At 28.0% G+C, this 23,092-nt stretch overlaps 3 protein-coding genes and 1 non-coding gene across 6 annotated transcripts; 2 read left to right on the top strand and 2 right to left on the bottom strand.

The window, feature by feature from the left end:
• Nucleotides 1–664: 664 nt before the first annotated feature.
• Nucleotides 665–736, top strand: Trnac-gca. Its single transcript has one exon. It is a non-coding gene; the product is annotated as a tRNA-Cys (tRNA).
• Nucleotides 737–2,431: 1,695 nt separating this feature from the next.
• On the bottom strand, nucleotides 2,432–3,537 carry LOC113366093 (60S ribosomal protein L34-like). 2 transcript variants are annotated; one of them, XM_026607645.1, is made up of 4 exons: nucleotides 3,464–3,537; nucleotides 3,249–3,320; nucleotides 2,912–2,974; nucleotides 2,432–2,717 (listed from the first exon to the last, which is right to left on the bottom strand). In XM_026607645.1, exons 2-4 carry the CDS (start codon nucleotides 3,311–3,313, stop codon nucleotides 2,486–2,488), a joined length of 360 nt encoding a protein of 119 aa, XP_026463430.1. In that variant the 5' UTR covers nucleotides 3,314–3,320; nucleotides 3,464–3,537; the 3' UTR covers nucleotides 2,432–2,485. The 2 variants fall into 2 exon arrangements, with proteins under 2 accessions (XP_026463430.1, XP_026463429.1); XM_026607644.1 differs by lacking the exon at nucleotides 3,464–3,537 and having other exon boundaries at nucleotides 3,249–3,448.
• A 1,004-nt stretch (nucleotides 3,538–4,541) lies between these two features.
• Nucleotides 4,542–5,511, top strand: LOC113366105 (elongation factor 1-beta'-like). Its single transcript, XM_026607657.1, has 4 exons — nucleotides 4,542–4,701; nucleotides 4,772–5,009; nucleotides 5,077–5,223; nucleotides 5,287–5,511. The coding sequence occupies exons 1-4, from the start codon at nucleotides 4,622–4,624 to the stop codon at nucleotides 5,482–5,484; spliced, it is 663 nt and encodes a 220-aa protein (XP_026463442.1). The 5' UTR covers nucleotides 4,542–4,621; the 3' UTR covers nucleotides 5,485–5,511.
• A 1,451-nt stretch (nucleotides 5,512–6,962) lies between these two features.
• Nucleotides 6,963–19,926, bottom strand: LOC113365757 (protein bicaudal C-like). 2 transcript variants are annotated; one of them, XM_026607292.1, is made up of 15 exons: nucleotides 19,632–19,926; nucleotides 15,973–16,216; nucleotides 14,670–14,713; nucleotides 14,289–14,358; nucleotides 10,822–10,901; nucleotides 10,489–10,569; nucleotides 10,175–10,420; nucleotides 9,779–9,904; nucleotides 9,419–9,637; nucleotides 9,169–9,337; nucleotides 8,826–9,091; nucleotides 8,388–8,681; nucleotides 8,062–8,248; nucleotides 7,709–7,897; nucleotides 6,964–7,538 (listed from the first exon to the last, which is right to left on the bottom strand). In XM_026607292.1, exons 2-15 carry the CDS (start codon nucleotides 16,202–16,204, stop codon nucleotides 7,297–7,299), a joined length of 2,445 nt encoding a protein of 814 aa, XP_026463077.1. In that variant the 5' UTR covers nucleotides 16,205–16,216; nucleotides 19,632–19,926; the 3' UTR covers nucleotides 6,964–7,296. The 2 variants fall into 2 exon arrangements, with proteins under 2 accessions (XP_026463078.1, XP_026463077.1); XM_026607293.1 differs by lacking the exons at nucleotides 14,289–14,358; nucleotides 14,670–14,713; nucleotides 15,973–16,216; nucleotides 19,632–19,926 and adding an exon at nucleotides 11,068–11,146 and having other exon boundaries at nucleotides 6,963–7,538.
• Nucleotides 19,927–23,092: the final 3,166 nt, after the last annotated feature.

Raw genomic sequence — 23,092 nt, 5'->3', positions numbered from 1 at the left:
ACGTATCAAGTCAGCCATTTTGGTTTATGTTTACAAAACTTTTTTAACTATAATTTGAAGTTAAAATATATAATATATAAGAAGCATGGAAAAACCACAATTACTTACCTATATAAATCATACACCAAGAAATGAATAGAAAAACCGTTTGCACAAATTATTTACACAAATTGTTTGTTATTTCAGAAACACTAAATAAATTTGGCAGCATTTTGGCCGGTAACAGCAACAACGGGCAAAAACTGTTTAATCACTTTCCTTATCTATAATGATGGACGCTTATGAAGTTGCCTAAACTGTATACCAACATTAAGAAAGTAAAATACAAAATCAGAAATATTTATATTGTAACAGTGTGCCCCATTTCACCTTAATTTTCTTGTAAAAAATATAAAGATAAAAGTTTATTGTTTGATAACAAAATGTTTTTGAAATTTATACAAAAAGTTTAGATCAAATAGTGAAACTGGAATGCTGGCGCACGAAATACGTCTGCATATTATATAATATGAATAGCATCAAATACGTAGTGAAATATAAATATGTAAGTAGATCCTTTCAGTGCATGTTACTAAAAAAAAAGCAATAAATTCTATTTCATATTAAAATATTAATAAATACACGAGTGTGTTATTTAATATTATTGTCCCTTGCCGCCTCATATGGGGATATAGCTCAGTGGTAGAGCATTCGACTGCAGATCGAGAGGTCCCCGGTTCAAACCCGGGTGTCCCCTAACCATTATTTTTAATTTTATTTAACAACAGCATATAATTGAATATCATAAATGATTATACTTTCTGACAAAAATCAAGTAATTGTTCCATATAATACCTTCATTATTGTTTGCACAAACTGCCGAATATCCAGATTATCATTGTTGGATAGGATACTTGTTTCTGAACTCATTGTATGTTTTTGAATTATTCTGATTATTATCAGTTCATTGAAATTTGTTACAAAAAAATTAAAATAAATGCTGTCGAATTATAGATCACTTGGATAAAATGATTTCTATTGAATACAAGAGCACTTGCAGGACAAGTGAATATCAAGAAGTTACATATTATAAATTATATACATTTGGTAAATTTAGATTGATGATTGATTGCTAAATTCAAAACATATACAGGTGTACAAAAATAGAACATTTTAAAAATATTCATTAATCTTGATATATATAAATATATCAAAAGAATTGAGTGAAAAGAATCTTTGAAAATATGAACACACTGCAATGTTTATTAAGTAATATTTACATTATATTTTAAAAATGTTTCGAGAGTACAGTTTATCTCCTCTTCAGTGTAAATACAAAATATTTAGTTCATAGTATACTTAGCATGTGAACATATTTAAATAATATTATTTACACTGCCAAAGAGGCAAGTGTAGTCTCGAAAAGCTTGTAATATTATTATTAAATGCAGTGTGTTCATATTTGTATTATATATATATATATATATATATATATATATAAATCCGATTATTTCTATATCAAATATTTCACAGAATATTTGTAGATTTATGTATCAAAGACTTACCATTATCTCTCATAATATTAATAAATGCAAGCGTCAGGTAAATATATAAATCAAAGACTTGCCCTCCATACATTGAAGGCACACCTTAACAGCATAATTAACAAGCACATCTACCATACACACAAAATTAACTGTACTCATGAATATTACTAAAATGTTTTACTGAAAAATCCAAAGAACTAAAAAATTTTTTCATAATAAACAAGCACATCTGCCATATACAAAAAATTCACTTTACTCATGAGTATTACTAAAAAGTTTTACTGAAAAATCCAAAGAACTAAAAAATTTAATACTGTATTATTAGCAAGAGATTGAAACGTAAGAATTAATTAAAATAAAAGTATATTACAAACTAACTAATCACACAAACACCAAAACAGTAAATGCAAACTAAATAATAACTTCTTAAGACTGAAATTATCCATTCATTCTTCCAAAATGCTTAAATATTTTATATTCAAATTGGTCAACCTTGTAATTTCAAAACAAAAATACTCTTTGTATAAATGAACATCATACTTGATTTAAAAAATTATGGCAATCAACCAATGGAACAATTTACTGCCTCATGTTATATAAATTGTTTTTTAGGGGGTAACACAGCTTTAAGTTTTAATTTAATTCAAATTCATGCCAAGCACACAAAAATACAATATTTTTAAAGTTTTTTTTGTATATTAAATTATTTTTCTTACTTTACTGTTATAATAAATAACTGTTTTCAATATAATGGAGTTATCAAATCCTTTTACTAGAAAAAGGTCACAAAGACAGGTTTTTAGGCTGTAAAATCCCATTATGAAAGGTTTTTAATTTCATCGATGTTATTACATGATCACAGCAATTCTGAACAAGCACAAATTGAAAGGGCATAATTAAAAATATTTTTTTTTATTTGAGAAAGTTTTTATTATGTTATATTTAACATAGAATTAGGTCTATTTATCCTTCTTAGCCGCTTTAACACTTGCTTGTTGTGCTTTAAGAACTTTTACGACTATTTTCTGTTCTTCAATTAGGAAAGCCCTGACAATACGTTCTTTTACACACTTGTGGCAGAGTACTCCACCATATGATCTACGTACTGTCTTCTTTCTTCTGCACATTCTGGATCTTTCCATGGGCCTGGCAGGCTGGATGCCTCTGAGCTTGTCTTTGCATTGTCCACACCTATAATCATATTTGTTAAAGTAATTCAAGAAATACTATGAAATTACATTGGTACGAAAGTGTAGGAACACACTTGAGTCAAATATTTAAAACTTTTGTCATATGCGATACTGAATATATCAATTTAATTGGAACAGATTTTTATATACTTATATGGCAATTATAAAATAAATGAAAATTTATGAAATAATTACCTGGGGATCTTCTTGGGTTTCTTCAAATATTGATACACTAGTTTACCACCTGGAGTTCGGACACTGAAAAATAAAAACCATTTAGAAATCTGATATTGCACACACGAATAAAGCACTTAATTCAATATTTGTCAGCAGAACATTTGTCATCAATATTAACAGGACTCTAGCCAATAATTCATCATATAAAAGTAAAAAAGAAAAGTGAACTGTTAAATGTCAACATAACCTCAAATTCCATTAGAGGCAAAAAATAAAGAATTCATAATATACATTGCAATTATTTTTACATTAACATTTAATATATATTAACATTACTAATTATAGTTATACTTACACCCTCCTTCTGTTAGATTTTGTGTTGTACGACAAACGTCGTCGGTATACTAAACGCTGCACCATTTTAGATCTACAAAAACAATACGAAAATTAAATTCACAAAACGATTAGATTTCAATAGTATCATATGCTCGACATCTCATAATTAATTTACACTTCACACAAAACTCGATTTTTTAAGATTTAATAAATTTAATAAATAATAACACAAACCTATCCCAGTGTTGGAACGGAAAAGGAAATCCGAAAGACTTTTATGTCACTGAGTGACAGAATCTACTTATGCGGGCAACTTCAAGAACTTGAAACAGATGATGACAACATTCGAAAATGGAAATATATACTTGAACTAAATTAGGTGGCGGGCAAGCTTGGAACTGTCGCGATTGAAATAATGAAATTTCCAGAAATTACTTTCTTTAATATCGAATTACAGGCACAATTTGGTCACACTCAAATTATAAAAATATATTGATGAATATTATTTGTTTAAATTTAATTGCAATCTATTTATTGAAAACAATATATTGGCAATTACTTTTTAATTAGTTAATTTCACGACAAGGTCTTGAAAAAACTTTTATTGTCATTTATATTTATTTGCAGGCAATTATATTTTTTGTAAGGAGATATAGTTAATTGAGAAACAAATAGATAATTTTTTGTACTCCAATTACATTACTCGTACTCTAATTACATTAATTGCTGTTTGGAAGTTTCCACAGGATTATTGTTATTATATTATTGAGTACTATAAAAAACCTTTTCTTAGTTATCAAGTATAAAACAACTTTCTCAAATAAATGTTTAAACAGTACAACATAGATCAAAAAACGAATATATGAGTACAAGCAGTACAAAATATCTATTGCTTAAAAAATAACAATCTACCCTCTATTATTTTATAGAAATATTTGAAAGAACTTGATATTATTAATTTAAAACATAAAAAGGCACAAACTACGTCAAAACAAATAGAAAATATTACCATGAATAGCCATACAAGAAATACCATATTTTACCACAGAACTAATGCCGTGTTGTGCGACAAATCCGCTAGGAGAGAGTGTGCCCGGTACCTAATATTTAATAAAAATAAATACCCTAAATACCAAATGTTTTTTAAACAAATTAATTTTCACTATCAATTTAAATATACCTTAATTTAATAAAAATACTGTTTATTAACTAATTTAATATTTACTTATCATTCCTTTGAGTATTTTTAAATCTTTGCTACAGTTGGTCATACTGACACATTTCTTTGCGAATATTCCTTTTTAGCAATTTCTGTCTTTTCTCTCCCGTATCTTCAGTCTCGAGAAAAGCCACGTTTTGATTGTACAATTTATTTTCTAATAAGCAAACGAAATGGCTTTTGGTGATGTGAAAACTGAAAAGGGCCAACAGGCCTTAAACACCTTTTTAGCTGATCACAGTTACGTCGAAGGGTAATATATTTAAACCGACATAGTTAAATTTTAACCTATATTATATTCTTAAGTTGATTTATTTTATTAGATACGCGCCATCAAAAGCCGATGTTGATTTATTCAATACTTTGCCAAAAGCACCAGGTGCTAACTTAGTACATTTAGCCCGTTGGTACAGGCATATTGCTTCGTACACAAAATCTGGTGGAGACTCAGCCGGTTTCCCAAGCCTTACTTGCCCACTGGCAGCTGGTGCAAAGACTACCACACAGAAGGATGATGACGATGATGATGTTGATCTCTTTGGAAGCGACAATGAAGAAGATGTAAATAATCTCTCATTTTATCTATGTCTATTTTGAGTTGAACTTTAAGCATATTTTTTTCTATCAGGATGCTGAAGCAGCTCGCCTTCGTGAAGAAAGAGTCAAGGCCTATGCTGACAAAAAATCAAAGAAACCTGCTTTAATTGCCAAATCCTCAATCGTCTTAGATGTCAAACCATGGGATGATGAAACTGATATGAAAGAAATGGAAAAGGTAAAAAAAAAACTTCTTTGCAGTCATAATGAATTTTAATGATTGAATATATAATTATTTCAGGTTGTTCGTTCCATTGAAATGGATGGCTTAGTTTGGGGAGCCTCAAAGTTAGTCCCAGTTGGTTATGGAATAAACAAATTGCAGATTATTTGTGTTGTAGAAGATGACAAAGTATCAATTGATTTGTTGACTGAAGAAATACAGAATTTTGAAGATTTTGTGCAGAGTGTTGACATTGCTGCCTTCAATAAAATTTGATTTGTTAATTAAATTTTAATAAATGCGTTGAACTAATATTGTCTTTAAAGTAGTAAAACTTACAATTTTAAAAGTAATTCCAGGATTATAATCTGCATTATGGAACTTTAATGCTCAATTATGCTCCATGAAAACTTGGTGACTAACTTTTATTATATATCTTACAATGCAATAATTAATTTAAAAACATTACAATTTTATATAAAAATTTTAATATACTTGCAATAACACTCCACAAGTTCAGATCATAATTTATTTAAGAGTATCTAAACTTCATATTTGTTTCAACTAAGTTTACATATTTTGTTGCCAGTGCAAATATTGTAAATCAGGGTGTTTTAAAAATTAGTTTAGTTTAAAAATTTTAATATTGTGTAGGTACCAAACACATGCTTATTATTTTTAAAAAAATCATAATTTATTAAGGGGCTGTTGAAGTATTACGTAAGCACTATAGGGGGGCAGGGGGGTTGTTTTGTTTATTTTGGGTTGTCATGGGGGGCAGGGGAGTCTGGATGATGATTACGTCATAGGTAGTATTTTTATTTTTTTACATTAATTGCAACAAAATGGGGTAAATAATTGTAATAAATCTGCTTACATAATACTTGAACAATCCCTAAGTAGTATTACTAATTTTATTAAATTAATAGTACTAAAAAAAAATATTTAATACACTGATCTAGATAATATTTGCAATTTTACAAAATTATTCACATTGCGACTGAAAGTAAACTAAAAATTACATTTTTAGAAATCAAAATCATATTTATTATGAAAATATTTTTATTTATGAAAAAAATATTCATGCAAGCATGAGCATTGTATACACAAACAATTATCAAAAATATTTGGAATTTCATCAATCTTACAAATATATAAATATAAACATAGGTACTATATATCTAGAAAGTTAACATCAACACACAATATTAGTCAACAGATTATTAAATTGAACAAAATGTGGGCATTTGAAATAATCACATTTATATAGTTGTCAAAAGAAAAAATCATGTTTAAAACGATGACAAATTGTTAAATCTATCAGCAATATGATGTTGCTTGATGGATGGATAAAAACAACAATGAATTGCTCAACATATTAAATCCCACACTAAAATTAAATTTGCTTAATATTAAAAATCAGTAATAAGAAATCTCTTATTTTATAAAACTAATGATAGGTAATATTAAAAGATCTAAGCAATGATTATTTTATCCAGCTGGGCCAATTAAAAGTTACCTATGTTTAAAAACAGTACTATGTATTCGATCATAGATAAAATTTAATTGGTATTTCCCAGTTGGATACCTACATCCAGTAAATCATGCAAAAATAGTTACTTAATCTAAACAAATTCAAAATTTCATTCTAAATTCATAAATTAGTTATTGAAAACATTTAAACAATAAATATTAAATTTAACGAAAACTAAATACCAAATCAGTTTGAAGAACTTTAAAACTTGAAATTCAAAAAGAAAGTATTATTGCATTGTCTTTAGACTTGACTATCTACTATCAATATGAAACACTCAGTCAATCACATTCGAGGTACAAATAAATTCAGTCATTTTTACATACCCTCTATTTCAGGATATCTCAAGCAAATATGCTAAGTGATCTTAGACCTAACTAAAAATTATCACAGGTCATTTCGCAAAATTGAGTTAAATTGGTTCAAAAATGAAATCAACATTATCACAAAAAATAAACAAAACAAATAGTTACTTGCGTCATTGGTATCATTTGGAAGGTACAGCATAGATTTATACTGAGGCTCATTGGTCTATAAGATGTATCACAAAAACTTTAAGGCCAGAGGTCAGAAGAAGAAAAGTGGCGTCTCTCTGCGCCTGGTGCAACATTTAATGAAGTCATATTAATATCACCAGTTGAATGCAATGGGCCACGTGATGCTTTGTTGGTGTAATCAGCAGCGGCCATTAGCATGCGTCGACGAGCTCCCCAAGCTTTGATTCCGATTTGGATCAAATCATGTTCATTTAGAGAGCAGAATGTCTTCAGATCAATTTCATGAGATTCAAATATTTCTGTAAAAGTATAGAAATGTAAATAGTTGAAACAAATAAGGTAACAAAGAAAATTTATATACACATTTTTTTATTTGAAAGATAACATTCAGTATATGTACTTGCATGAATAAGTTCATGCTTATTCATTACAAATTAGAATCATGATTATAGATCTTAATAGAACTAACCAATATATTTTTCAAGACCATTAGCAGCCAGAAGAACTGACAAATCATTCTTATTCATAACTTCGATTTGACTACCATGATTAGTTACATTTCCTGGACCAGTCAACGAATTTCTCATTGGAGAAGACATGGTGACTTGATGTGTAGGTGCCCAAACATCATCATCCTCCGTAAAAATAGATTGGAGACCTAAATGACATCAAAATAATAGAAAAATATATTATGTAAGATACTTAAAATAATAAATGGCATGTTAGTTTAAACAGCTGTGGTATTTTCAATAATTTGGTAATATTAAGTATGTAGTAAAAAGCTAAGTACATTTATAAGTATTATAAATAGTACACACTAACCTTGCGAAGTTTGACTGAACCCATATCCAGCCCAGTTGGAATTGGGAATTCTAAGTTCTCCTGCTGGAGGAATATTCAAAGCTTTCAAAGCCATCATTTTCATTCGCGCCATTTCTGGAGTTATTCCAGATTCTGTTTTAGTAGAATTACCAATAGTTTTAGATAATCCTTTGGGAGTATTCATTGCCTGTTTAGTAAGAAACAAAAATATAATGTACATAATTTATAAGAATTATTCAATGTAGAATAACCGCTACAAGCAGATTACTTGCATGTGGATATATGATTACAATTTGATTGAAAATAATTGTTCTGAATTTATGTACCTTTTCACATCCAGGAGCTCTTCTATCCGTAGTCGACAAGTCATACATTGAGGCAGTGAGATCATTTATGGCACTAGTAGAACCGACTCCACTTGTGGATCCAAGAGAGCTATATTGCGAGTGATGATTAGTAGTAGAAGTAGTTGATAGTGATCCAGGAGAATTATTTCTTGGACTGTTGGATAAAGAACAGCTAGAATTTGGGAATTCTAATGAATTGCTGCTACTACTAGTATAACTCTGGTATCCTGATGAATCTTGACTAGAATCTACATTACTCAGTACACCAATTCCCTAAAATTGGAAATAAAGTTATCAATTGCTCACAATGAACACCAAAATCAATAATCAACCATTAGTTTGTAAATATCATGATTAATGTATTAAAAGTCATTAGAAGTAAATCTTGAATTTATTAGATTTAATAGTAAAACTTACTTGCAATGATCTCAGTTTAAATGGTTGAGGTATACTTGAAGTAGGTGAAGCGGCTGTCGGTAAAGCAGTTGGTAGAGCATAAGTAAATGGACTACCAAGAGGATTCCAAGGCAATGGTGACAAAACAGGTGATAATGGTGGTTGTGATAATATTGGAAGAGCAATGGTTTCTGCACCACTCGGTACATGATATGATGGGGGTATGTCAGCTACAATTCTGGGTTCAGTAATATTCAGAAGTTTGTTACGGGCTTCATACATTTTTGCTAAAAAGAATAATGAATAAGTAATTGTTATGTTATATAGAATTAAATATTAACATATGAATTTGAAATGGACTTACTTGCATTCCTCTCAATCCCTTTAATAATAACGGACATAGTATTTTGTTTGGGTTTATGACGAACTTGAATTACCAGATCTAAAGATTTCATTAAATTATTTATGTTATCTGGGTCAGTCGTGCCTACGTTATCTGGCAAGTCAAACATCATCACAAGAGGCAGTGAACCCTGTTAATAAGAATTAGTAGTATTATGAAATCAAACAATTACATATAAAAGCAAAAAAAAAAAACTGAAGTGAGCACTCACAATTAGCTGTTGCCTAGCACTATAAACTCCATCGATGTTTCCAATTATTGTCACACAGCTGCGTCTCAAGGATGGGATGTTTGGGTCTAAAGCGTCTGGAAACATTATTTGAGTTTGAGTGCGTTGCATGATTCCTTTCAATTGCAGTGAATTAGTCCCAAGAACAACAGCATGATGTTGGGGTGAGATCTCGATAGTCATTTGCACATTGATCTGATTCTGAAAAAAAAAAATCATAATAAGATTAAGCAAAAATACTAATAATGGAATATTTCATTTCAGATGAGGATAAGAAAATTACATATATTTTGCATGAAATTTACATAAACAATATTATATTAAAGTAATTGGTAAACTTACAGCAACAGAATCACACATGTATTTGATGAGCAACATGGTAGCCTTTTTCACATTAACCACATCACGTTCATGTCCTTTCACAACCACCAGGGTAGCATGTAATTTAGGCCGCGAACGAAACATTACCTATGTAAACAAAATTAAATATTATAAAATATATTAAATATTATAAATATTTATAATTCAATAAGTTTAAATTTAAATCCAATAAAAAGTATTTGATTAAGAAATAGGCAAGATCAAGAAATATAATTGATGAAGAAATAGACGGCCTTAAGTGGTAAAATTAGAATCAAAACAAATTAAAAAAAACTTGTTAATCTTAAAATTGGGATTGCATATAATGTTTAATTATTTATTATTCAATATTGGTGTATTCATTAATTTTGAACTTACTTGCACATTGTATCCCTCCTGAATTTGTTGAACGCGAGGAGAGTTGAGATCAGGGACGGTCTGGTTGGCCCCAAGAACAGGCAACTCGAAACTGAAAATAAGCGGAGTGACTGCACGAAGACTAGCTCGTGCCTTCTCCACTCCTGCAATGTCGCCTGCGATTGAAACCTGGTTGCTTTTCTCGTTAGGATTTGAACGGTTCGAGTCAGGAAAATGTATGTGGCAGCCGGTTTCGTCCATTACTTTCTGAAAATGTTAGATTCGTAATTAGTTTTGAGCCACATTTTGGTAAAAGAAATATTTGAAATGCTTACCTTAATCGTCAAACCCCCTTTGCCAATTATGTGGGAGTGTTCAGTGTAGCTCACGTCTAATTTCATCGTCACTCGAGCTCCCTGTTTCAAGATTTAAAATTATAAATAATTTATAAGAAAAATAAATGATATACAAATATACATAAATACATATACATATCATACATACAGATATCACTCATACACATATGCATATATACAAAATATAATACCCAAGGGTAGACTTATGTACCAATCCACCATCATGTTGTAACCATTATACATATTGAAATATATCTTTTTAAATTGAAAAATTGCATATTTATAAATATATGATATAAGTGTATTACTTACACGGGCGTCCAGAATGGCCAGCACTCTTTGTCTTGCTTGTTGAATATCAAGTAGTCGTCCAGCGATCCTTACATGGGGGTCTATAGAAGTAAATTAAAAATTAAAGAACATGATATTATATAAAATAGATCACTGTTAGATTAGAATAGAAGAAATTCAACAGATAACAGAAATAAATAAGAGTTTCAAACACATATTTTGCACATAAAATAAGTAAGAAATGAAAAATAAATTAGTAAAACATACCAGGATTAGACCAAGCAGATCTCGAAAAATCAAGGAACATTTTCAGAATAGTTGTAAAGAAGATGCGTCAAATTAGGAGCTGAAAATTTCAATAATTCAAACCATAATATAATAAGAAAAACATGCAATAATACATATAAAAGAACATAAGAAAGTATAAAATTTATATAATTTTAATAGAAATAAAATTGTAAGATACAGGTGTAGTTAAAGAAAAAAGAAAATCATAAAATTTTAATAAATCACGATAAAAACTAGATGTGTTAGTAATAAAATTGAACCAACATAAAATATCAAATCGTAATTTTGTTACGGTTACTAACTGGGCTGTGAATATTGTACAAAATTTTCGCAAGATATCTCGGAAAAAGGGTTGCGTTCAGGTATAAAGTCGCGCGGCGACCAGAATTTTTCCTGTTGCTAAGCGCACATTCGTCATGATGGAAATTAATCAACATTTTATATTGTAAATTTATATTTGTTGAGAAAAATAATAAAAATTGCATTTAACAAAAATCCGTACATAATGAAATTGTTTTAAAAAATCACATCAAAAATTTAGTTACTAACTGGGCTGTGGATTGCACGAACATTTTCAAGAGCGGCGATCATGCGATCTCTCGGAAAAAGGGTCGCGTTCAGGTAGACTATTGCGGCGACCAGAAAATTTGGCCTGTTGCTAAGCACACTTTGTCATGATGGAAATATAATCATTTTATATTGTAATTTTATATTTGTCGAGAAAAATAATATGAATTGATTTTACAAAAAATCTGTACGTAACAAAACTGAATAAAAAAATCAAATCGTTATGTGGGCTGTGGAATGTGTGCACAAACATTTTCAAGAACGGCGATCATGCGATCTCTCGGAAAAAGGGTTGCGCTCAGGTATAAAGTCGCGCGGCGGCTAGAATTTGCCTGTTGTTAAGCGCACTCCATCAAGATGGACATGAATCATCATTTTACATCGCAATTTTATATTTGTTGAGAAAAATAATATTAATTGGATTTAACAAAAATCTATACGTAACAAAATTGAATAAAAAAATCAAATCGTTATAATTTAGTTACTATGTGGGATGTGGATTGCATAAACATTTTCATGCGATCTCTCGGAAAAAGGGTCGAGTTCAGGTAGATGGTCGCGACGACAGAATCATTTCGTTTGTTGCTAAGCGCACTTTGTCATGATGGAAATATAATCATTTAATATTGAAAATTAATATTTGTTGAGAAAAAACATAATTTGGATTTAACAAATAGCAAAATTAAATAAAAAAATCAAACCGTTAAAATTTAATCACTATGTGGGCTATTTATATTCGTTGAAAAACCATTAGCAATTAAGTTGAATAAATATTCCATAACAAAATGAAATTATAAAAAAAATTAACCGATATAATTTAGTTACTATATTATTGTATATTGCACAAACATTTCCCAAGAACGGCGATCATGCAATCTCTCGGAAAAAGGGTCGCGTTCAGGTATACGGTCGCGGCGACAAGAAAAATATTTCGGTTGCCAAGCGCATTTCGTCAAATATAATCATTAATATTTATTAACAAATCTAGTTAAATAATTTAGTATGAATAAAAAAATACTTAAAAGAAAACGCACTATAAATGTATTTATAAAATGTATATGGCTTTCCCCTAATATGTAACAAATTATTCCGACTATGATGAAAAAGTTGAAAACCTCAAAAGAAAACGCACTGTATTAAAATATTAACACTTAAAAAAACTACTACGCAACATAAAATTATTAATTTTCAAAAAAACGCACTTCGTCACATTTATAAAAAAAACGCACTCTAAATAAATTGAAAATATTCGCAAAAATCTAAAACCGCACAAAAACCGATAATCGTTTACTATTAATGAAAAATCTTCAAACACAAAACCACTAATAATATATTTTATAAATACCTTAATTATTGTCCGAGTTTTCCAAATAGTTGTTGCTTCGACGAAGGTCCAAATTGAAAAGACTGATCCTGGACCTCGACGAGAAAAACGCATAAGAAAATTGGAGTAGGGATGAGATTTCCACCACTTTTTCATATTCATTTTCCGCCGATTTTCGTGCGAGGTTGCCAATGCGACCCATGCACGCGGGTTCGAAAACGGTCGCAAGCAGGTAGAAATAATTGTAGGACGATCATAGCGCGATTATATATCGGAATTAAACGTTTCCTAATATGTGTTGTAAATTGAATAAAATGAAATCAAATTTAATTCATTTCAAAGTTTTTTTGTGGTGAATTAGGTATTTATTATTTTTATAGATAGGCGATCAGTCATGTTTTTGTAACGCCAAATTGCCTTAAATATTTAAACAAAATTATTACTATTATAAAATAATATACAAATATTTATTAGGATCTGTAATATTTTTTCCAATTTTATAATGTATATTGCAATTGTTAGATCACCAAACGCCTACATATTGGGTACCAAATAATTAAATAAAAAAATTGAATTATCGATATAAAATAATTTAATAAGATTTATCACGATCTGTCTAGTATTTCTCCAATTTTAATATATTATAAATGTATGTTATTATGCAGGTGGCTCGAATAATTGAATAAATAAATATAGTACAGATCATGAAACGCCTACATCTTGGGTTTATTCTCAGCACCAAAGCTTCGGTTTGATAATTTAATAAATTAAGTAATTTATAATTAGGAAAAATCTAAACCACTTAATTGACTGATAATGAAGCTCCCTAAATTTGCTCGAGGATTGAATTAATTTTATAATATATTAAATGTAAAAAAATACGTCACAAAATGCCATTAGGTATTTCATGCAACATAAAGAAGAATAAATACATAATTTAGAAGTGATGAAGAAATGAAAAACATTAACGAAGAAACTTGCATTTATATATTTTAGCTACAGCAAATATGTTTATGTAGATGTAACTAAAAATGTTATAAAATTTTTTATGCCAAATTGTATACAAAATTATAATTAACCCTAGAAGACTTATGTACTTTTATTAGATACTTTTGTTATGAGAATTTTGAAAAAATGAAAAGTCTATTTATTACTAAAATCACTTGTTAAGCACAATACCATTCTAGGATTAATTTAGAGATTTTTTACTCAAATCGCAAAGTTTAATTAATCATCAAAAATATAAATGCAATGTCATTTTTTTTTATTCAGACAAAGATAAAAAAATAGTTAATTAGGTCCTTCTCACCCTTTTTAGATTTTGCTCCAATCTTTAATCGTGAAGGCCAGCTTATGTACGTGTTTGTCTCATCCATAATCTAAATGAAGAAAATAAATTAAGAAAATTAGATGTTATAAAAAAAGTCAGAAAAAATATAATATAGTTGTTATATTAGTTGTTATATTATATAGTTGTTACTAAATAATGAATATAATAAAATTGAAGTAATAACTCTAATTGAAAGGGATTTAAAAAGAAAGACTTAAAAAAGAAAAGAGGACTTAAAAAAAATATAAAAGTAAGAATGATTCATTTACGTACGATATAAACTAAATGAATTAAAATCCATTATATGAATGTTATACAATTTTTACAAAAGTAACATAAATATATACAAGAATGAAATACCTTTTGGAAAAACGTCACCGCCGTCTCCGCTGTTTCTCCCTCGCCTGTAACAGTTTTTACATCATTTTAAAAAAGGTAATTTTTTTTTAAAGTTATTATAAACATACATATTTATACAACACAATAATACAATTATAGATATTAATGGTACATAATTTAAGTTAATACATATTAATACATACTATATTAAATAAAATACAATTTAAAAATCAAATGTTTACTCATAAAAGTTTCGACTTTTATATGAACGTCGAAAAAACAAAAAAAAAAACAGAATAATTTACTAAAAGTAATAACTCAAATACTCATCAATAGAGTAAAAAAACTTGTTCTTTAAAAAATGTGTCAAGTAATTTATAAAATTTCCCATTTCCAACTTCTCTAATACCTAGTGGCAACTTATTGTGAAGCATTATGCCCAGACTGAGGAGGCGAGTAATTAATTGTTAATTGAAAAAAAAAGCAAAATACTCAATGAAATCATTTAAAAATCTATTTCTAGTAACGAGACGCCATCTAACATTTGTTTCGGTTTATTAACTTTCGGTAGGGCAAATTATAGTAATCGCAAAAAATCGAAAATGAAAATTTTTATATATTTTACGTTTCAAAATGTTCTGAATATTTTGGCATACCTTAGAGAAAATGGATGTATGTGTGTTCGGATCAACCGATTTGAATGGTTCAAAAAACATTCGATTCTTATTGATAGGGAGATGAGCTGATTAGTTTTTGGCAAAAGCAGGCCCAGCCATTTCAAAGATACGGAGCTAAATGTAAAAAATGGCAGTTTTTGAGAGAACTAAGCGTCCGATTTAAATTATTCAAAGAACTTTCTGCTTGTTCTAACAAAAAATTTGATTTTGGAAAAAAAATTTAGTTTCAACTTTTTTTTAAAAAAAAAAAAATTGTTTTTGTGTATCGAAAATATTTCAGATTTTATTTTTAATTCTGACTATAGTTCTAATATACTTTAAACAAATAATTTCAACTTTGCAATTCAGTTTATATAATTCTTATAAATATTAGACAATGTTACAATATTAATAATAATCTATTTGAAAGCATTCAGTACTCGTCGAATATTTCGTTACGGTACGGGAAGTTTCAGCAATTTGCCTTAAGGCACGATGCCACACACCCCACTAGTTTCGATTTATTTGGAAGTTATAATCTTATACCTAGTTATATTATAGTTATAAGTTAGATATACAGTTACCAGCTTATTATACAGCTATTAATGAGAATTGCACTTTCAAATGAAAAAAGTTCTATTTTCTTATCCCTATTTTAGTTATCTTACCCATAATCATCTGTTCCAAACGGCGCCGATCAACTCGGAATCGTTCTTCGTGCAATTCATCCTGGCTGCTCAGCCCCAAAGCGGTGACCAGGTCCCGCACCTCGACATCAGCCATGGAGGACACTTCGCTCTGCGTGTCCGAGGACCAGGCGTGCATCGTCTGCTGCTGGCCGCACTGCAGCGAAGACAGGGACGGAGGGGCGAGATAGCCCGACACTTGCATCGGGATCATAGCGGAGACGGTCTGGGTGGGTTGAATAGAAACAGTTTTAAGGTATGGGTCGAAAAAAATCAATAGATATTAGCAAACATTCATTAAAATGATAGGGTACTTTTCTGTGTTATCAATCCAGTCACATTTTGTCTTCGATATAACATAGGACAAAGCTTCAGTTATCTAAAATAGGATCCAGGAACAGAAATAGGAAGGCCATGTTGGATAAAAGTAATTATACAAATTCACATGGTGAGAGTGACTCATTTTTTATGAATCATCATATTATTGTTGACTTATATCAATACTACCATTTTTATTCTTTTACTATTCATTAAACACGAGAATTTTAAAATTATTTTTTAATGGTATTTTGTGTAACCTTGTTAAACGACAGCCTAACTGAATCAGTACTCAGTCTTTTCAGTTGTTTTCATGCATTTATTTAAATTTAATCAAAATTTCAGAAAATGAAAAAAAAAAAATGCATGATGTAAAATACTATTTGTTATTTCTATATTTGCTTTATTAAAAAGCAGTTTTATTAAATATTTGATTTATTAAAAATTTGATTTATTAAAAATTTGATTTATTAAAAATTTCATTTATTAAAAATTTCATTTATTAAAAATTTCATTTATTAAAAATTTCATTTATTAAAAATTTCATTTATTAAAAATTTCATTTATTAAAAATTTCATTTATTAAAAATTTCATTTATTAAAAATTTCATTTATTAAAAATTTCATTTATTAAAAATTTCATTTATTAAAAATTTCATTTGATAAAAATTTCATTTGATAAAAATTTCATTTGATAAAAATTTCATTTGATAAAAATGTTGATTCATTAAAAATTTGATTCATTAAAAATTTGATTCATTAAAAATTTGATTCATTAAAAATTTGGATTCATTAAAAATTTGGATTCATTAAAAATTTGGATTCATTAAAAATTTGGATTCATTAAAAATTTAGATTCATTAAAATTTGGATTCATTAAAACTTGGATTCATTAAAATTTGGATTCATTAAAATTTGGATTCATTAAAATTTGGATTCATTAAAATTTGGATTCATTAAAATTTGGATTCATTAAAATTTGGATTCATTAAAATTTGGATTCATTAAAATTTGGATTCATTAAAATTTGAATTCATTAAAATTTGGATTCATTAAAATTTGGATTCATTAAAATTTGGATTCATTAAAATTTGGATTCATTAAAATTTGGATTCATTAAAATTTGGATTCATTAAAATTTGGATTCATTAAAATTTGGATTCATTAAAATTTGGATTCATTAAAATTTGGATTCATTAAAATTTGGATTCATTAAAATTTGGATTCATTAAAATTTGGATTTATTAAAATTTGGATTTATTATAATTTGAATTTATTAAAAATTTGATTTAGTAAATATTTGATTTAGTAAATATTTGATTTAGTAAATATTTGATTTAGTAAATATTTGATTTAGTAAATATTTGATTTAGTAAATATTTGATTTAGTAAATATTTGATTCAGTAAATATTTGATTTAGTAAATATTTGATTCAGTAAATATTTGATTCAGTAAATATTTGATTTACTAAAAAATTTGATTTACTAAAAAATTTGTTTTACTAAAAATTTGTTTTACTAAAAATGTGATTTAAGAAAAGTATGATTTACTAACAATTTGATTGATTCATTAAAAACTTGATTTATTCAAAATTGGATTGATTTATTAAAAATTTGTCCAAGAAGTTGGTACCGAATATAGTGATCAAAAATGATAAAATAGGTAATATTGAGTGAAATTATATTATAAATGAGGTATATAAATACTCAAATTACCACGTTAATACAGTAAATCTTTAACATGTCAATGTTTTTATTTTAGGTAAATTTAGTATTCAATTTGTTAAAATGTTACAGGTAACTTCAATAGATCTATATATTGGTTTATAATATTTTGGTTTATAAAGTTACCTCAACAAGTTCTAAATAATTTTATATTATAAAAATATTTATAATATTATTATAATAAACAAATAAAACCGAGCCATAACTTATGACAAGGATATTCCAAATTTCATAATGAACACTAAATTTACAATAACAAACTATTTGAATTAAATAAAAAAATGAATGAATCAGAAAATTTGAATTATCGACAAACTATTAAAAATCAAGGTACGTGTAAAATGAAAGTAGGTTTAGTTTTGAATCAACTATAAAATTTCACTTTTATTTGATAATACTGCATTGTGTTGATGAATGTATATGCAGATATCTATATTTTCAGAACAAACACTGTTATTGCATAATAAAAATATATGAAGCAAATTGTAAAACGTAGTATTGATGACCATTGATGGCACACTACAGAAACCTTTTGGAATTCCCAAACTGGAGTTTTAATCCTTGCTCTGACCAATAAACAAAAATCGTACTTATATTAGCCAAATAAATTAATTCATTTCTAGTCAAAAAAATACAGCCTTATGACAACGTTCAGAGAGCAGCATCAATACTTTTTGTGATGAATGCTGAGCATAAAGTTGCAGTAATAGAAAATATTAAATCTAGAAACTTACTTCAATTCACAAATATAAAAATCAAAAAACACTTTCACGAGTCATAATTAATCAAATATTAAATTAATACACCACAAACAACTAGAAATTTAGTGAACTTTCCAAAACTGTGTCGATCAAATCGTTACACAGCAGGGTACTGATTTAATTAGAGTAATTAACGCATAATGCTTGCACGACTAATTCATCGATTTCATAATACATGTTATCATTTCGTAAGTGATTCATTTTTTTTGTTTATTTACCTACATCATAATGACATGAATTGTAATCTATTCATAACATAAATTGGATAGTAAATCTATAAATCTGCCACAAATCCGCAATAAAAGGAAAGTTAACATTTTAACTAACAATTTGATTAAAACTTTAATAGTGTTATAAAAATATAAATTTTAGTGGGATATAAATGCTAATAAATTTATTGGATTTAATAGAACATGTAATTTATTGAAATTTTTAATTATAATTATGAAGTAAGTATAACTATATCAAATCAAAATCTTAATTCTTATATATTAAAATTGTGCAAGATCAGTTTTTTTCTACCATGATTATTCATACTATTTCTTACGAAGCGTTCAACAATATTCTGCGCAACTAGGGCATGCTCCATTTTTATTTGTCAGGTGCTTGAATAAACGAATTTAATAATTTACCAATGATATTGGATTTGATTTATGATTTTTAATCAAGTGACCATATTGGATTCGAATTGATATGGTAATACGCATTTGCTCAAAATCCACGTGCTCCAGAATTGTTGGAGCATCATCACAGAAAAAGGTGATTTTTAAGGTCAGTTCATTAAATTGTATTTCACATTTCTAGATCCACTTAGTAAGTATTGATTTATTAACTCACCGGGCAAATCGTCAGTCCAAATTAAGTTCTTCTTATGATCCAAATCGATGACGCTCGGCGCACTACACATGCACAATCACAATCACCACACCAAATAGAAAAAATCACTGTGATTGCCCTTAGTTGGGTGCGCGGCCACAAGCACTTGTCACCACGCACTTACTACTATTCGCCAAGCACCTGCTTGGTATATCCGATTGTCTGATGCCAAACGTTGACACCAGGCGCGCTTCGGTATAATTCACTAGAACCGCCTATTTTGAATGATTGAATAGTTTTGATTTTGTATCAGCGGTTTTTGGTGTTGCAAATAATTTTTATTTTGTGATACTGATCGTCTCTAAAGCCTGGACATCATATTTATAGACTTTCCAAACTACGGTGCTGCTGCCACTCGGTTTTGAAAAATCGAAAATTTTCCCAACCGAGGTTTCTTGGTGCCAGTTAAGAAATTTATTTTCAGTGTAAGACCATCCATCAAACGCGCTGCTGGAGATATATTATAAAACCAAGTGCTAGTTATGTTAATTAAATATTAGATTGTTATGTTTAATAAATTTTATGCTCTAAGTTTATTTATTAAAATCAATTTTTTTCTAGCCAAGATTTAATGTAAAATTTATTTAACTATAAAAGGTCATTCATCCAACTGGTTGCAAGGCTTTATCATAAAATTATTGTACTTGTTATTTTGGTTAAATATTATATTGTTTATTTAATAAATTTGATATAATTATAATAAATGTGAAATTGTTATATTTAATACTTTTTATATACTAAGTTTATTTATTATAATTTTTCTCGCCAAGATTTTTGTTAAACTTATTTAACCATAAAAGGTCATTCATCGAACCGGTTGCAAGAACGCTTTATCATAAAATTATTGTGCTTGTTATTTTGGTTAAATATTATATTGTTTATTTAATATAATTAGTTTATTTGATTTAATAATGATTTTCCCCAACAAGGTTTGTTGATAAGAGTTGAGAAATTAATTTAACATGAATCATCATAAATGAAATCATCAAACTCACGACGGAGCTACAATACTCATATGAATTTTTTAAACCAATTCATTAAAAGTGCATATTGATATTGTAATTTTAGTTAATTTTTAAACAAAATATTAAGTGTTTCTTGTTTGTTTGTAATTTAACTGATTTTGTGTAGTAATTTTGAATCAATTATCAAATCTATAATTTTAATTGCTTACATTTTCAAGAACTCTTACACAATGCATAAACAACATTTAACATTTAAACAATATGTGTTTTAAAAACTTAACTTGTTTGTTTTAAATAAAGTGTTATGTACTAAGGAAATAAAAAATACATATTTGAAATATATTATTGATATTGATACAACCAAAAATTGAAATACTATGTGCATTATATGCGGTGTTCCAAATAATACGCCCACAAGAAGAGATAAAATTCTAGTAATGAGACTATGGATGCTGCAAACGATCAAATTCAAATATAAGAGGCTTAAATTAATGATAAGTGAAATGAGATAAATATACTCGTACATGATTATACAATTATTGTATAAGAGTTTAAAAATAAAAAATCCAATTTGAAAATTATGGTTTTTAATTTTCAATCAAATATCGGGTATAAAAATAAATTTAAAATATAATAGTAATAAATTTTAAATCAAGATTCGGGTATTATTGTGAGCTGAGTAGTCAAATTATTCTGATATTAATTTTTTTCAGTTTTTGAGTAATTTTTGATTGATTTGGAATTCAGTCAAACTAATGCAATGAATTCTCTGTTTGTGATTTCGAATAGCCTATTCAAAGTATAAAACTTACTGTTTTAAATAATATTTAAAATGTTATAAACGATGCCTTTTGTGTTCAATGGCATGTACAAATAAATGTTTATCATTTTTTAGTATAATTTGAAATCTGTACACATAATTTATTGCATAAAGTCTATTTTGCATAATTAAGGTGACCATGTTTTTTTGAACTTAAATAAGGGATGATAATTACCTTTTGTAAGTAACTTAGCCTATAGTTTGCCTAAATTTTAAGTCGAGTACATATTTTGATATGCATAATATTTTAGATTCAAATTTTGTAAAAATAATTCTAGGTACTTATAATACATTTAGAATAAATATTCAATACTAGATGACCCAACAGACGTTGTCCCATGTTCCGGGAAATTCCAAAGGAGTCTAAATTATTTTCACTAATTTCAAAATTCCATACGAATTGGAGCACAGTAAAAAAAATGAGACCCAAAGCGCTTCATTTACTTGAGTAAATATTCCGTATCCGATGGCAAAAATATGAAATTACTAACGTTTGTATGTGAAAATGAATAGGGCTGTTTTTAGGGTTTTTTCCGACAATTATTCGAGTTTTTCTCGCCGTAAGAACCATCCTAGAACTTCAACGAACATTTTAAAAAAAGAATTGGCCAAATTGGTCCAGACGTTGCTGAGTTATGCGCTTATCAACACATTTTGCGATTCATTTTTATATATAAGATCAAAATATGTTTGATATTTCATGACGATCCGGGCAAAATACACGAAAAATAACACTTTTCAAAAAATCCGGGACGCAAAATGCAAATCCGGGACTGTTCCGAGCAATCCGGATTATGTCACCTTACAATTATGCAAACTTTATCAAACAAGTAACAAATGTCAACGATATTTCAGGCGAGTAATATCGGATACAGCATTTTGAATAATTTGGATTGAAACATTCAACAAGATTATTACACTATTTATTAACTTAAATATTATTATTTAATTGCAAACATATTAAGTTATACACATTATATAAATAAGTAAATTTTACCAACTGCTATTGGATATGAGTTTCTAAATCACAAGTTAAAAATAATAATTAGGATCAAACGCCCCCCCCCATTATTAATATCAATATTTTATAATTACTTTTTTATTTTATATAATTTAGTGTTTGAAAATAGCTTATGCATAACATAATTTAAAACAACGATCATCATAAATGTAATAATAGATTAAGGATTACTAAATATAATGATATAAATATAAGTTAATGCATTAAGGAATACAACCTAAATATAACATAAATTGTTATAAAATATCGACAGAATGAAAAGTTACGTAAATAATTAATTAATGAAAATTAGTAAGGAAATAAAATAGCTGCTGAAGAATCAACCGACGTAATCGTGCAGACAGCACGTGAACATTTTGCATGTATATTATATGGTTGCAGAAATTTGATCTATGTTATCTAACAAGACTTTAAATAACTTATGTAAAATGAACCCTTAAATATGATAATACACTTATAATTACAACTAAATGCTCTCAGTCAGTCACGTAGTCAAATCGATAGGAAAGATTAAGGGGGTCTTCTACCTTGTTGGATAACAAAAATCGATTTTTTATTTTGCATTTTTGTGGCCTAAAAAGGTACTAGAAATATAATATTAAAAGGTATCTCGAAA

Source organism: Ctenocephalides felis, unplaced genomic scaffold (assembly GCF_003426905.1).
Source record: "Ctenocephalides felis isolate EL2017-DRISC unplaced genomic scaffold, ASM342690v1 CF-g0.4_SCAFFOLD_01170, whole genome shotgun sequence".
Lineage (NCBI taxonomy): Eukaryota > Metazoa > Arthropoda > Insecta > Siphonaptera > Pulicidae > Ctenocephalides > Ctenocephalides felis.
This window is presented reverse-complemented; position numbering and strand designations above follow the sequence as displayed.

Excerpts from the sequence above, each read along its gene's own strand:
- LOC113365757 (XM_026607292.1), bottom strand. The coding sequence starts at position 16,204 with ATGATCCCGATGCAAGTGTCGGGCTATCTCGCCCCTCCGTCCCTGTCT. Across the intron at positions 14,714-15,972 it reads TTTGGAACAGATGATTATGG|GCGAGGGAGAAACAGCGGAG; the intron begins GTAAGATAACTA and ends AAACTGTTACAG. Across the intron at positions 9,092-9,168 it reads AGGGATTGAGAGGAATGCAA|CAAAAATGTATGAAGCCCGT; the intron begins GTAAGTCCATTT and ends TATTCTTTTTAG.
- LOC113366093 (XM_026607645.1), bottom strand. The coding sequence starts at position 3,313 with ATGGTGCAGCGTTTAGTATACCGACGACGTTTGTCGTACAACACAAAA. Across the intron at positions 2,975-3,248 it reads AAATCTAACAGAAGGAGGGT|TGTCCGAACTCCAGGTGGTA; the intron begins GTAAGTATAACT and ends TTTATTTTTCAG. Across the intron at positions 2,718-2,911 it reads AAACCCAAGAAGATCCCCAG|GTGTGGACAATGCAAAGACA; the intron begins GTAATTATTTCA and ends ATATGATTATAG.
- LOC113366105 (XM_026607657.1), top strand. The coding sequence starts at position 4,622 with ATGGCTTTTGGTGATGTGAAAACTGAAAAGGGCCAACAGGCCTTAAAC. Across the intron at positions 4,702-4,771 it reads GATCACAGTTACGTCGAAGG|ATACGCGCCATCAAAAGCCG; the intron begins GTAATATATTTA and ends TTATTTTATTAG. Across the intron at positions 5,010-5,076 it reads GAAGCGACAATGAAGAAGAT|GATGCTGAAGCAGCTCGCCT; the intron begins GTAAATAATCTC and ends TTTTTCTATCAG.